This window comes from Apiospora phragmitis (assembly GCF_038363925.1).
Source record: "Apiospora phragmitis strain CBS 135458 chromosome Unknown utg000011l:1.0-3236445.0:1.0-3240683.0, whole genome shotgun sequence".
Taxonomy (NCBI): domain Eukaryota; kingdom Fungi; phylum Ascomycota; class Sordariomycetes; order Amphisphaeriales; family Apiosporaceae; genus Apiospora; species Apiospora phragmitis.
In genome coordinates this window covers 2,471,152-2,484,534 of record NW_027117411.1, presented here as the reverse complement: position 1 = coordinate 2,484,534, position 13,383 = coordinate 2,471,152, and the positions used below count along the sequence as shown (strand labels likewise).

The window sequence follows — 13,383 nt, the reverse complement described above, 5'->3', positions numbered from 1 at the left end:
TTGGGGAACAAGGAGAGCTCCAGCAGGGCTATCTACGAATGCTTCAGCGCTAGAGTTCCAGCGACATTAGGGCACTATTGCTTGCTCTCGACCCATAGTGGTTCACCAAACCGCGACTGAAAATAGGTCAACAGCGAACGAACTATCAGCAATTGACATTTTCACTCGTGAAAATCCCGTAATCTTGCATACTTAATTAACCTTCTCCATGTTCTTGTGAACATTCGGGTCTTAGGAACTTAGGCAAGATTAGGTAAGAAAATGATTTTGATATTAGCCCATTGCAAATTCCAATTGTCGCGCCCTAAATTTTGATGGAGATAGCCAATAGCCCCCAATTCCCACCAGTGCAGCAACGCAAATTTCCTTACCGTGACGTCGCTACCAGACCAGACACTGACAACATACTCGGGGCCATGCCCAGATGGCATACTCGCGCTGCATATTTCTCACTCCCGCCAGAAGAGAGTACTCGGTATTACTACTGGTACGAGGCCCCTACGCGCAGAAGCGTGTCCTGACACAACAAACCAGCAACATCGGCTTGAGGAGCGTGATCGATCGATTTCCATAACCCCTTGAGAGTCCCCGTGGTCGTACCTAAACCCAAGTCCTAATGGACAAGACAGCCAGGGCTTAATATCTCGAGCCCAGAACCGGGTGCAATCCAGTTTCTGGCGGCCCCCAGCTGGATAAAAAGTCCGGAGCTGCATAGAGACTGGGACATGAAGGTAGGCCGTTTACCAAACCGCCGGCCGGCGGAACTCACAGTACGCAGCTGGGTCGGATCCTCATTCCTCTTGCTGCTGTAGGGAGCCAATCAACTGGGTGCATGTGGAAATTGGTGATTGAGAACAGTTGCTCCGAAAGTACCTAAGTAAGGAGCTTACGCGATACCAAGTCCCTCCGAAGATGACGCCACGCCTGGCCATCTTGGGTAAAAGTGCCAACGTAGCTCTATGGTGTAAGGTTCTAAGCCAGAAGACAGAATCACCCATTGGAACAGCTAATATTGCGGGGTCGCCCAGAGAGTTATACGAAGATTACATATATATCTTGACTTCTGCCTTTCATGTAGCTATGGATAAGTACACATAGCTTATACATAATACCTCCTGATTCCCGCAGTGCAGCTCTCAAGACTACCTGACCTCCATCTCCCACTCCTCACAGACATATATCTTGCATCATCATAAGTGAGAATGCCACTTTACACTCAACTCCCCGATGAAATCGAGAAGGTAGACGTGATCGTTGCCGGAGGTAAGCACTAGCCCAATCCGTCCACGTTGACTGACTGACTGACTGACTGACTGGCTGGCTGGCCAACTAACAATTGCGTCAACAAGGCGGAACGGCCGGCTGCATCGTCGCCGCCCGACTGAGCGAGGCGGACCCGGCCCTCTCGGTGCTGGTGATCGAGGGCGGGCGCAACAACGCGGACGACCCGTCGATCGCGCACCCGCTCCTGTTTATGGCGCACCTGGCGCCGACGAGCGACACCACCCTGTTGTACACGGGGCGCGCCGAGCCCCAGATCGGGGGCCGGAAGCTCACGGTGCCGGCGGGCGGCATTCTGGGCGGCGGCTCCTCGGTCAACATGATGCAGTACACGCGCGCGCAGCGCCACGACTGGGACTCCTGGAAGGCCGAAGGCTGGTCGGCCGACGAGATGATTCCGTACTTGAAAAAGGCAAGTTGGGTACCCGAGCTAACCCATGCGCGCATTCCGTTTTTTGGCGTGGCCGTCCAAAGTACCGTGTTCACTAACCTCCCCCTTTTCTGCGTTAGCTCGAAACCTATGTCGGACCCGGCAGGACAGATATCCACGGCGACAAGGGCCCGATCGCCGTCTCGGAAGGCAATTACGTCGCCAAGCGGTCCCAGGACGAGTTCATCAAAGCTGCCGCCCAGCTCGGCTACCCCGAGCACGTCGACCTCCAGGACCTGGACAGCAACAACGGCGTCCAGCGGGCGCGGCGCTTCGTCAGCGCCGAGGGTCTGCGCTCCGACACGGCGCACGCCTACCTGCATCCCAAGCTGAAAGACGAGAGCGGCGGTAACAATCCGAACCTACACGTGTTGGTGCAGAGCCAGGTGACGCGGGTCCTGTTCGAGGGCCAGAAGGCCGTGGGCGTCGAGTACCGCGGCAACCCCAAGTTCCAGCAGAACACCCCCGTCCAAGTCCGCAGCATCCGAGTCGAGAAGATGGTTATTCTGTCCGCCGGCACCTTCGGCACCCCGCTGATCCTGGAGCGGTCGGGCGTGGGCGACGCCGCCATCCTCGATGCCGCCCAGGTGGCGCCCCTCGTCGCGCACATCCCGGGCGTCGGGCGCAACTACCAAGACCACCACCTGATGACGTACACGTACAAGACGGCCCTGGACCCGGACGAGACGGCCGACGCCGTCATTGCGGGGCGGGTCGACATGGGCGAGCTCCTGCGGACCAACGCCCCCATCCTGGGCTGGAACGCGCAGGACGTCACCTGCAAGCTGCGGCCCAGCGACGCCGAGGTGGCCGCGCTGGGGCCTGAGTTCCAGGCCGCTTATGAGCGGGACTTCAAACATAACGAGAACAAACCCTTGGCAATGATGGCTCCCGCGAACGCGTACGTTCCCCTCTCTCAGCTAGTCCAATATGCCACCCACACCCTTTGATAGATGACTAACACAAACCTTCGTGTGATTCCACAGCTTCCCCGGTCCCTTGACACCGGACATGACACCGGGCCAATACTACACCGTGTCCGCTTTCACGGTGTACCCCTACTCGCGCGGCGACGTGCACATCACGCACGCGGCCGACCCAGACGCGCCCGTCGATTTCGCGACCGATTTCCTCGCCGACCCGCTCGACGTCCAGAAGCACGTCTGGGTCTACAAGAAGCAGCGCGAGATCGCGCGTCGCATGCCCTCCATGTACCGCGGCGAGCTGCCCGGGACGCACCCGCCGTTCGCGGCCGACTCGGCCGCCGCGCTGCTTACCGGTGACGAATCAACAGTTTTACCTACAGACAACGATGGTAGGGCGGTGGTGGCCGACATCGTCTACACGCCCGAGGACGACGCCGTCATCGAGCGGTGGGTGCGCGATAGGGTCGGCACGACGTGGCACTCGCTGGGGACCTGCGCCATGCGCCCCCTGGAGCGCGGCGGCGTCGTCGACTCGCGGCTGGGGGTCCACGGCCTCGGGCGCCTCAAGGTCGCGGACCTGAGCATCGCGCCCGAGAACGTGGCGGCGAATACGGCCAACACGGCCATGGCAATCGGCGAGCGGGCGGCGGATATCTTCATTCAGGAGCTGGGTCTCAGGTCTTTGTAATTAAGTATATTGGGTATTCAGGGGCAAGATGTGGAGTAGAGCCTGCCTACTTTCTCATATGGACAGATCAAATCGAACGTGCTGCCAAACCGGTGATAGGTTAATGCATTACTACTCCCTTGGCGGGGATCAGTTTCACTGCTCAACATGAATGAATACATGCGTAATTGCAGGATTGGCTGTGACAAGCGCGTTACCCGCAAAGGTCAAGTTCCAGGTAGCGAAGTACAGCGATAGTTACATGGAGATGTACTTGTAATCAGCCCTTTGTGAGACAATGACCGGATCTTGTGGAATAGCAGGTGCAGTCCGGCTTCGAATGTCGTTTTGAAGAAACCCAGGTGAAATTCTACCCCATGCTCATACCCGGAAGCGTATCCATCCCTACTGCTGGTTAGCGACTTTGACGTCAATATTCTCAAGTAGAGTAACTTACATCCATCTATGTTCTCTGGGGCGGTGACGGGGACGTTGCATTTGTTCTTATCGGGAGGCATCTGGGACGGAAGGAGTGAACAGTTGCGGAGATAGCATTGGTTGTCCATGGCGAGCTGTAGCGAGTCGTCTTGCCAGCCGAAGACCTTGGGGTTCTTGTCAGCGGGCCTGTTCTCACTCGCCAATAGAATAAAAGCACCTACGTAGTCTCCATGTTGGCCATATCCGGTGCTTGTGCCAGTTAGCGAAGCCCTACTGGTGGGGGGATTTAGCTTACTCGTCCCCAGTCGAAAGAACAAGCGGCTGACTCCCGTCTTCGGGCCACTCGTTCTCATCATTGAATTCCCGAGTATCCCAATTAACCTATTTTGGATGGTAGTATTAGCCAGATTTCTCTGGGTAGTAACTCCGAGGAGGACAAGCAGCACCTACCTCTAACATGACCTGCGGTATCTTCACCGGGTGGCTCTCTGGGCAGGTGCCAGTGACGACGGAGAAAGATGGCGGCCCACCGATTGGGTGTGCAACGTGTTCGCGATGGTCGGGGCTATCGAGGCTCTTCCCGTCCCAGCATCTAGATTTTCCCCCAAATGTTAGATCCAAAACTCGGGCCATGAGGGGGGACAGAAGAGTCAACAGTCACATACAGGGGAAATATGATGTTAGACCGGATGCCACCCGGACAGGGCTGCTTCGGCAGATGGTCTGTGTCCCACATTGGATCGAAACACGGCGAGTACATGCTACCTCCGAAATTGGGCTCCGAGAAGCACCGATAGCACTGCTGCATGTTCTTGCCCAGATTCTCCGAGGTGCGTCGCATCGCGTCGCCCGTCAGCATGCGGAAGCCCTAGAATAGTAGATGGGAATTGTTATTGTTAGCAACAAAGCAAATGTGGAGGGAGTAGATGCAAATGGCCTCTTTGGGTTCGGGCTATAAAGACATACCGGCTTGAAGGCCGTTGTCGCCTTGGGTCCCGGTGAAGTGTAGTAGAGGGTAATCCCGCCCTGGTCTCCGTCGTTGAACTGGTTCGCCATCTGCGGGACGCGCTTGTAGCTGCCGTTGCGCGCTTTGAAGTACAGGTTCGCCGTCCAGTAGTTGGAAAGGTCTTGGGTGAAGTGGCATGTCGTACAAGTCGCGATCTGAGAGATGTCTTCCAGCGGCATCGATGCGTTGAATGCGTTCTGTACGAGTGTGGTCCCATGAAGCCAACAATAGCAAAATAAGGTGAAAGAAGATGTTTCAGAGATGAGAGAGCCACTTACACCTCCAACTACCTGGTGCATGTGTGCAGATGGGTTAAGGTCAGGGTTTACGAGTCTGGGAGAGATCAGCAAATACCCAACAGGGGTAACTTTGGCAAACGTACGGGTCGAGGCGTTCAATGACGACCTAGACAAGCAAAAGACAATTAACACAGATGTTACTATAAGTACGCTGTATGCTTACTTGAGAACAGCCGAATCGTAACATGGCACCTTGACCTCCTCTGGGTCCGCCCGCTAGCATCGGCGCGTCCAAATCGCTGCCATTGTAGCTTCCGTCGCTTTGAGCGTATACAAGACCGACGAAAACCGCAATACAGATTCCGAAGAGCCAAAACATGGCGGAGTAAACTATCGTAAGCTTTGAAATTGAAAATAGTTTCTTGAGGTTCAATAAACGGGGGTGGGAAGTCTCGACAGGAGAGCGAGAGCAGTATCCTCATAATAAACAACAACGAGAATATATAGTGGCAAACCTGAAATATCGAATCTTAATCAATTATTGATTACCCGTTCCGCCGTTTCTGCGTGTCTTGTTGGTTTACCATACTTATCCGCTTTACCCGGCGCAGATAGGCAAAGCCCAGGTCTACCTAAGATACACATCCAACGCCTGACTGGTTAAGCTAGCTACTTAGATAACAAATGCTCATGGGAATGTGTCTCTGTGGTCTAAATATATTGGGTCTATCTGGCCTGACACTGCCGCTTCTGATCTTCCCCTAGATCAGGCTCTCCTGGTCCAAGAGATCGACGGGCTGCAGTACGTCATTGGCAGCTATGGCACCGACAACTTGGAGTAGTTGCGGCGGGTCGCGGTCAGGTACAATCCGGCCCACGTGTCCCAAAAGCTGTGCCTTGGAGGTTGGTAGATCCCGGGTCTATGAAAGTCTCGGTTATGACAAATTGGAGTATGAGTTGCCTGTGCTTGAAGGGTCTCACTATAGATTGATGTAGAGGCATGTGTCGAGGCCCCTTTTGTAATATACTGGGACGACTTTGTGGAAAGGTCTGGAGAGACCAGACCGTAGAGACCTTGACCCCTGGATTTTGAATAGCTAAAGTATTTATTTCAAACGATCCTTTGGTCCAGGCATGAAAAGCGGCTATATTGAGATAAGGCCGTTTTCTATAGAGTGCGTTTACAAGACCAATGCCATTAGACCAATAGCAAATATGACACCGGCGAACGCGCTCCCACGAGTGGCGCTACTGGGCTCGTCGCTGGGGCTGGCGGAAGCTGACGTCTCAGCTTCGGTGGCAGATGGCTCGGACTCGGCAGCAGTGGGCGAAGCCGTGACCGAGGCGACAGATGACGACGACTTGGTGGTGCCAGCAGCAAGAGCCGCCGTAGCGATGACCGAGGCCGTCGCCGACGCCAGATCCCACTCGACGCCCGACGGCACGATCCACGCCGGGTCGTCGCGGGAGACCTCCAGGTCCCGGGTGGGCACGACGATGTTGGCATCGTCCTTGTACGTCCACGTCGTCATCGCACCCGTGTCGACGGTCCCGTCCACCCGCGTCATGTCGTCGAGGCGGACGGTGAACTCCGCCATCGCCTTGCGCGACTTCAGGGTGACGACGACCGCGTCGTCGCCGTCCATGGCCGTCGACAGGCTGTAGGCGCCGGAGCGCTGCGGGCCGCAGCCGACCAGCTCATTCGTGGGGCTCTTGCAACTCGTCTCGCAGCCGGTGCTGAACCCGGGGTTGTCACTGGCGCGTACTTGCATGTCGTACCTATATGTATAAATGAACATCTATCTGTCAGTGTCGATGTAGTACTGATGCAACCACGAACTCCTTTGCGTGTGCGCGCGACTCTATTTAGGGAACCATGTGGGGTGGGGACGGACATGCAATAATGGCCTCCATATATATCGACGCATGCTGCGTTGAAATGGCTGATCTCCCACTTCAAGGGGCCGCCCTTGCGTGTGTCGAAGTCGTCTGCCGCCCAGGCCAAGGGCAGGAGAGCGGCGGCGGCGGTGGTTGCGTACTTCATCTTGACGGGCGCGTTCTGATGTTTGCGATTATGTATTAATTGAAGAGTGACTAAGTTTGGTATTACTAATTAAACGAATGTGGTGATGTCAGTTGATGGCAACCGCAATGATCTCTTTGCAATCCAGCGAGGGGTATTCTGCCATGTTATTTAAATAAGTAAGTAGCCCTGCCTTCGCTCAACTGGACAAATGCTTTCCCAGCTGAGCGGCACAGCCGGGACTCGGCACCAAGACTGGAAATATCGCCTCACCGTGGCTAGGTCTAATATTACCGAACAACTTCTGTGGGGGACGGTCGACCGTGATTGGCACAAGGAATGGGAATAGCGCCGGGCAATAGAGCCGAGAACGGGCCCCGGCCCACTTTGCACGGCGCGGCTTATCTCCTTTAGATCTTGGGGGCCGTAATTAGACGACGGCTGCAGCAACCTCATCCACTATCTGCACCTTAATGCTCCCGTTGCCCAGGTCGGAACAGATATCCATGGCCTCCATGGCTTTCTCCAGTGGGAACACATGGGAAACCAGCTTCTTCACGTCCAATGTCCCACCGCTCAGGCAGGCCAGCCCTGCGGGCCATGTATCCCGATATCGGTTGATGAAACGTAGGTCAATCTTGCGCCGATGTTAGCGTCAATATTGACAAGGAAAAAGAAAAAAAGTGCGGAAGGGAGGTAAGTATGTTGCAATTACTTACCTCGGCGAGCGAGATATGCATAAAGGGCAAGTTGTTCATGACCGATTTGCCCACCCCAATTACACAAACGACACCGCCCCTCCTCACCGCAAACGTGGCCAGGACAACGCTGCTCTCCACCCCGGTGCACTCCAGTATCGTAGATGGCGCCGAGTACTCGTCGGCCCCGAACAGCCTTCTCACAGCCGCGGCGTTCTCCTCGGACGACAGGTCGCGGTCCACCTGGTAGGTAATGCAGGACGGCACATAGTCTCGGGCAAACGACAGTCTCTTGGGTTCGAGGTCGGTAATGACGATGGGGTGAGCGCCCGACGCCCTGGCGGCCGCCAATGCAAGCAGTCCGATGGGGCCGGCGCCGCAGATGAGCGCCGGGCGGCCGAGACTGAGTCCGCCGGTCCTGACGCCGTGGAGGACTACACTCAGGGGCTCCAAGAGGGCCGCTTCTGCGTAGCTGACATTGTTTGGGATTCTAGACGGAGTTTGTGCTGCAAATTAGCCACCCAGGCATGTCTATCCATGCACAAAACCATGTTGTCTCTCGGCCTAGGCAACCAAAGGGGTGCGACTTACTTGTATAGCCACTTCGCCGGGTGGACCTTGTATCTCTGTATCGTTCCATGATAGGGATACACTCCGGCGAATTGGACGTCGTCGCAAAGGTTGTACCGCCCTTCTCGGCAGAGGAAGCACCTTTCGCATGGAACGCCCGGTTCAACCGCTACTCTATCACCTAGGTAGGTTTGCAATCTCGGTCAGTACCTCCTCGTGTACGTATCATGTCTTTTCCCCCTCTCGTGGCCCATTTAGTGACATACCGACTTTCAAGTCTTCAACACCTTCGCCACACTTCAGTACTATACCGGCCGCTTCATGTCCCAAGATGCAGTCGCCCTCCACCACCAGCGATCCAATTCGCCCGGTCTTCCAGAAGTGAATGTCTGATCTAGACGCAGCATTCATCAGCATCTCTCAGCGAGATTAGCATGCTGAAGGTTCTTTGAAGACCCTACCCGCAAATCCCAGTTGTCTTGATGTGTAACAAGACATGCCCTGGCCCAGGCTCCTCTACCGGAGCTTCCACCATCTTGATCCGGTGATCCGCCGTCACCTGCAACGACGGATTTGGATGCGATGTTTCAAGGGCATGATGTGTGCTGTTAAGGGAGGCCATGGCGAAGTGTTCGTGGTCCGCAGCCACAGAGATCTAGAGCCAGGTATTCGGGGAGATGCTGAGCTTGCCACTGCTACCACAACGAATATGATGTGCTGTCCGGTTTTTCTCTTTACGTCGAGAATGTCCGGGAGGATGTATGCGTCAATGGTCATGTTGTAGATTATTCAGCTACCTCACCGGCTTTAGCTATTGCCGTCGTCATCCCCCGCAGACGGTGTCGGGATATCCAAATATGGTAAGCCGGGCCCCTGACCCGCGGGTCTCCGACTCTCCGCCCCTCCGCATTTTGGCGTTTAGACTTTGCAGAACATCCCCCCTTTCCGACCCCAATTCTTCGCCATTTGTGGCAATTGTGTGCGGAGTTCTCCCCGCAATCCGACTATCCCCCACCACCAGATCCGATTTTAGCGCTCGATATTGCTGGCTGGGGAACTGCACCAGTCTGGAGACAGTCAGGACGTGTCCGCGCGGGGAACGAGAGCGCAGTCGGGGCGTCAAATGGTACGCAATTATTACTCAAGTGCTTAGTGGTAGGTATATGACGGTATATGGTTGAACTTTGCCAGGTTATTCTCCGGTTGGCCCCGTATCTTGGGACTTGGAAAGTTCAAAATCGCCTACCGATGTCCCGAAACCCCGCGGAACTGTGACTTGAATCTTTACTCCTCACTCTGCCATTCACCGTCGAAGCTACTGAACACTTGCCAAACCGTTGCTCAACCCAGACTTTTATGGTCATGGCACCTGGCCTCTTGAATGAGGCAGATGCCGAAGTTGGCATGTCGACCAAGAAGAATGATTGCAGCTCGCGGGAGCTGGTAGCGGCGGAAAAAGAGTCGCATGACATAGTATTGAAAACGTTCCGCCTCCTCATCTCGGACCTATGTCAACAGTTTAAGGGAGGCCATCCGGGGTGGGTTCCAGCAGTAGTAGCCCAGGAAGAAGAGACCAAGTACTTACACTCAATATTCTAGAGGAGCCATCGGTATGGCTGCGATAGGTTTGTCACTCTGGAAGTATGTCATGCGCTATGCACCACATACTCCCACTTACTTCAACCGAGACCGTTTCGTTCTCTCCAATGGCAAGCCCAAAGTGTCCCGCTTGACTACCAGAGACAGATTACTAACAGCCGAGGCATAGGACACACATGCATCTTTCAATACGCGTTCTTGCATCTTACGGACTACAAGGCCATGACCTTTGACGAGCTCAAATCCTACCACTCCGAAAGGTACGACGCTCTATGCCCTGGCCATCCGGAGATAGAACACGAGGGAATAGAAGTCACCACCGGCCCTCTGGGTCAGGGGATCGCCAACGCGGTTGGCTTGGCCATGGCATCCAAGCAACTGGGTGCCACTTTCAACCGCCCTAGATTCAACGTGGTTTCGAACCACACTTGGTGCATGGTCGGCGATGCCTGCCTACAAGAAGGTGTCGGGTTAGAGGCCATCTCACTCGCCGGGCACTTCAAACTCGACAATCTGACCGTCATTTACGACAACAACCAGATCACCTGTGATGGATCTGTCGAAGTGAGTAACTGTTTCGATAAGCCGGAACTGAAAATTCCGATTAACCTCACTAGATGACGAACACGGAGAACATCAACGAGAAGATGAAGGCCTGCGGCTGGAACGTCATCGACGTCCAAGACGGCTGCTACGACATCGCCTGCATCGTTGACGCTCTGGAGCAGTCCAAGAAGAGCCCGGACAAGCCGACCTTCATCAACGTCCGCACCGTCATCGGCCTCGGCAGCAAAGTGCAGGGGACCGCCGTGGCCCACGGCGCCGCGTTCGGCGCGGACGACGTCGCGGCCCAAAAGCGCGCGTACGGCTTCGATCCCGAGGAGCATTTCGTCGTGGGCGAAGCCACGCGGGCGTTCTTCGCGGGGCTGCCTGAGAGGGGGAGGAATATGTTCGGGGATGGGAGGCGCTGGTGGAGCGGTACGGGGAGGCGCATCCGGATCTGGCGGAGAGGTTCCGGAAGAGAATGAAGGGAGATTTGACGGGGTGGGAGGAACTTATCCCGAAGAGTTTCCCTGAGAAGCCGACTGCTTCGCGGGCTTCGTCGGGCTTGGTGTTTAATCCCATCGCCAAGGAGCTGGACAGTTTCATGGTGGGCACGGCTGATCTGTCGCCGTCGGTGAACATGATCTGGCCCGGGAAAGTGGACTTCCAAGACGTAAGTCTTATGGACATTCCTTACACGTGCCAATATTAGCGCTGACTTGCTGACATCCCACAGCCTGACCTACGGACCTCTTGCGGTATCGACGGCAATTACGGCGGCCGCTACATCCACTACGGCGTGCGAGAACACGCCATGTGCGCCATCTCGAACGGTCTGGCCGCCTTCTCCCCCGGCACCATCGTCCCCGTCACATCCTCATTCTTCGTGTTCTACCTGTACGCCGCACCAGCCGTACGAATGGGTAAGTAGTCGTCGTCATACAACCAAACCTCCTCTATGTCGTTCCCCCCTTCCCATGCTAACCCGCTCAGGTGCCCTCATGCGACTCCAAGTAATCCACCACGCCACCCACGACTCCATCGGCATGGGCGAGGACGGCCCGACCCACCAGCCCGTCGAGCTGGCCGCGCTGTACCGCGCCATGCCCAACCTGCTGTACCTCCGCCCCGGCGACAGCGAGGAGACGGCCGGCGCCTGGGCCGCGGCCCTCGCGGCGCGGGAGACGCCCACCATCGTGTCCACGAGCCGCCACGCCCTGCCGCAGCTCGTCCCGAACACGCACCGCGAGGGGGTGCGCCGGGGCGCGTACGTGTTGCAGGAGAACGAGGCCGCGACCCTCACGCTGATCGGCGTCGGGGCCGAGCTCTCGCACGCTGTCGGGGTCGCCGAGAAATTACGAGAAGAGAACAACATCGAGGTACGTGTCGTCAGCTTCCCCTGCCAGAGACTGTTCGACGCACAGAGCGTCGAGTACAGGCGGGCTACGCTGCGGCGGCACCACATGCCCGCGGTCGTGCTGGAGCCGTATGCGCCGAATGGGTGGGAGCGGTACGCCGATGCCGCGGCGTGCGTCACGACGTTCGGGCATAGCCTGCCCGGGACCGCGGCGTACAAGTACTTTGGGTTCGACGTGGAGACGTTGACGGCGCGGGTATTGGGGTATTTGGAGAAGATAGAGGGGGACGAGATGCTGAGGCGCGAGTTTGTGGAGATCTGAAGCTATTGGATTTGATATTGGCATATATGAATAAGAGGTTGCTTATGAAAGGATGACTGTGTCCTTACAAAACCATTTCCATTACTGGTAGTGGTCGCATGATTTCGGTCATGGTCTTTTGCCTTCTCTGCGACGACAGTATTCATCTTCGGCGGGAGCAGTATCGGCCAGATCAAGCGGATGTTGGAAGCAGTCACTCAAGGTCATCCTCCGGGAGACATCGTTGCTGGGTTGAGTGATATCTGGAGGGCTTTGGTGGCAGTTTAGTGGCCTACTAAATACAGTAGGGGTTGGTAATGTGGATTTTGATGGTAACTTTGTGTTGCATTCCGGGCCGCGATTCCCCTTATGATCAGGTCTTAGATAAATCTTGCGGCTCTATCTCGGATAAGGGAAAGCATGGGATGCCAGTGTTATGAATCCCGGTCTACACGTTACCCCCTGAAAGTTTGTTTAAATCGTACCCTTATGTAAGAGCCCTTGTGCAGGTATTTCATGCGTGCTTAATAGCTTTATCGTATTAAAACGTATAGAGTTACTATATTTTTAACGGTAGTATTCTTTATTATTTTTTATATTTTAAATAGGGCGTCGATATATCTCTTATGAAAATATAGCTTGTCAATACTTTGTTTAAAGTTTAAAACAATATTCGTTAATGTATGTCACCTTATAATTAACCCCCTTTTAAAATTAACCCCCTTATCGACCTCCACCACGATTTACTGCTATTTCGATTTAAAAAGAAATTTCTTAACGAATTTTAATCCGAATTATTTTATATTTTTAAGTATATATTAATTTATTAATAATGCGTTTATATATCGAAAACGATATCTTTACCGCTATTTAAAATATAGTAAGCGGTAAATTTATTTATAAGGCTACTCTTTATTAAAGTATTTCACGATCTACCCTTATTAGTCGACTTCACGGCCGATAATCACGTCGAGAATTAAAATCTACTTATTAAAAGCTCTCTCTAGTTTAAGAGAAGCATTTAGCAGACTAGATTTTAGCTTAAAAAGCCCTTAGCGTCGCACTAACGTATACGTAAATTAAGGAACTAGCTTAGCGCGTTTTAACCTTTTATAATAACCTTATATTTTTAAGTAAAAATTAAATAGATTTATTCCTTCGACGTTACTTAGCCTTACGAACGAAGAGGTAACGTCGTATCGACTCTTAGCGCATTAATAAGGTATTAATTAAAATAATTAAGTCTTACTTTTTAATTAAATTACGTATACTTTAAATTTAATTTATTTAATTTAAAAATAAGCA

At 54.2% G+C, this 13,383-nt stretch overlaps 5 protein-coding genes across 5 annotated transcripts; 2 read left to right on the top strand and 3 right to left on the bottom strand.

The window, feature by feature from the left end:
• Nucleotides 1–1,202: 1,202 nt before the first annotated feature.
• PG994_013528 (alcohol oxidase-like protein) lies at nucleotides 1,203–3,325 on the top strand (the record flags this gene model as incomplete). The annotated part of the gene is made up of 4 exons (XM_066864937.1): nucleotides 1,203–1,263; nucleotides 1,350–1,702; nucleotides 1,792–2,612; nucleotides 2,698–3,325. 4 exons carry the CDS (start codon nucleotides 1,203–1,205, stop codon nucleotides 3,323–3,325), a joined length of 1,863 nt encoding a protein of 620 aa, XP_066709898.1.
• Nucleotides 3,326–3,562: 237 nt separating this feature from the next.
• On the bottom strand, nucleotides 3,563–5,366 carry PG994_013527 (uncharacterized protein; the record flags this gene model as incomplete). Its single annotated transcript, XM_066864936.1, has 9 exons — nucleotides 3,563–3,638; nucleotides 3,692–3,991; nucleotides 4,038–4,123; nucleotides 4,193–4,334; nucleotides 4,408–4,610; nucleotides 4,709–4,945; nucleotides 5,027–5,081; nucleotides 5,131–5,153; nucleotides 5,211–5,366. The coding sequence occupies 9 exons, from the start codon at nucleotides 5,364–5,366 to the stop codon at nucleotides 3,563–3,565; spliced, it is 1,278 nt and encodes a 425-aa protein (XP_066709897.1).
• An 802-nt stretch (nucleotides 5,367–6,168) lies between these two features.
• Nucleotides 6,169–6,759, bottom strand: PG994_013526 (uncharacterized protein; the record flags this gene model as incomplete). The annotated part of the gene is made up of 1 exon (XM_066864935.1): nucleotides 6,169–6,759. The coding sequence occupies one exon, from the start codon at nucleotides 6,757–6,759 to the stop codon at nucleotides 6,169–6,171; it is 591 nt and encodes a 196-aa protein (XP_066709896.1).
• A 681-nt stretch (nucleotides 6,760–7,440) lies between these two features.
• PG994_013525 (GroES-like protein) lies at nucleotides 7,441–8,900 on the bottom strand (the record flags this gene model as incomplete). The annotated part of the gene is made up of 5 exons (XM_066864934.1): nucleotides 7,441–7,647; nucleotides 7,730–8,198; nucleotides 8,300–8,459; nucleotides 8,545–8,672; nucleotides 8,740–8,900. 5 exons carry the CDS (start codon nucleotides 8,898–8,900, stop codon nucleotides 7,441–7,443), a joined length of 1,125 nt encoding a protein of 374 aa, XP_066709895.1.
• A 740-nt stretch (nucleotides 8,901–9,640) lies between these two features.
• PG994_013524 (uncharacterized protein) lies at nucleotides 9,641–12,099 on the top strand (the record flags this gene model as incomplete). Its single annotated transcript, XM_066864933.1, has 6 exons — nucleotides 9,641–9,820; nucleotides 9,878–10,441; nucleotides 10,495–10,770; nucleotides 10,887–11,093; nucleotides 11,157–11,343; nucleotides 11,414–12,099. 6 exons carry the CDS (start codon nucleotides 9,641–9,643, stop codon nucleotides 12,097–12,099), a joined length of 2,100 nt encoding a protein of 699 aa, XP_066709894.1.
• Between the last annotated feature and the right edge of the window lie 1,284 nt (nucleotides 12,100–13,383).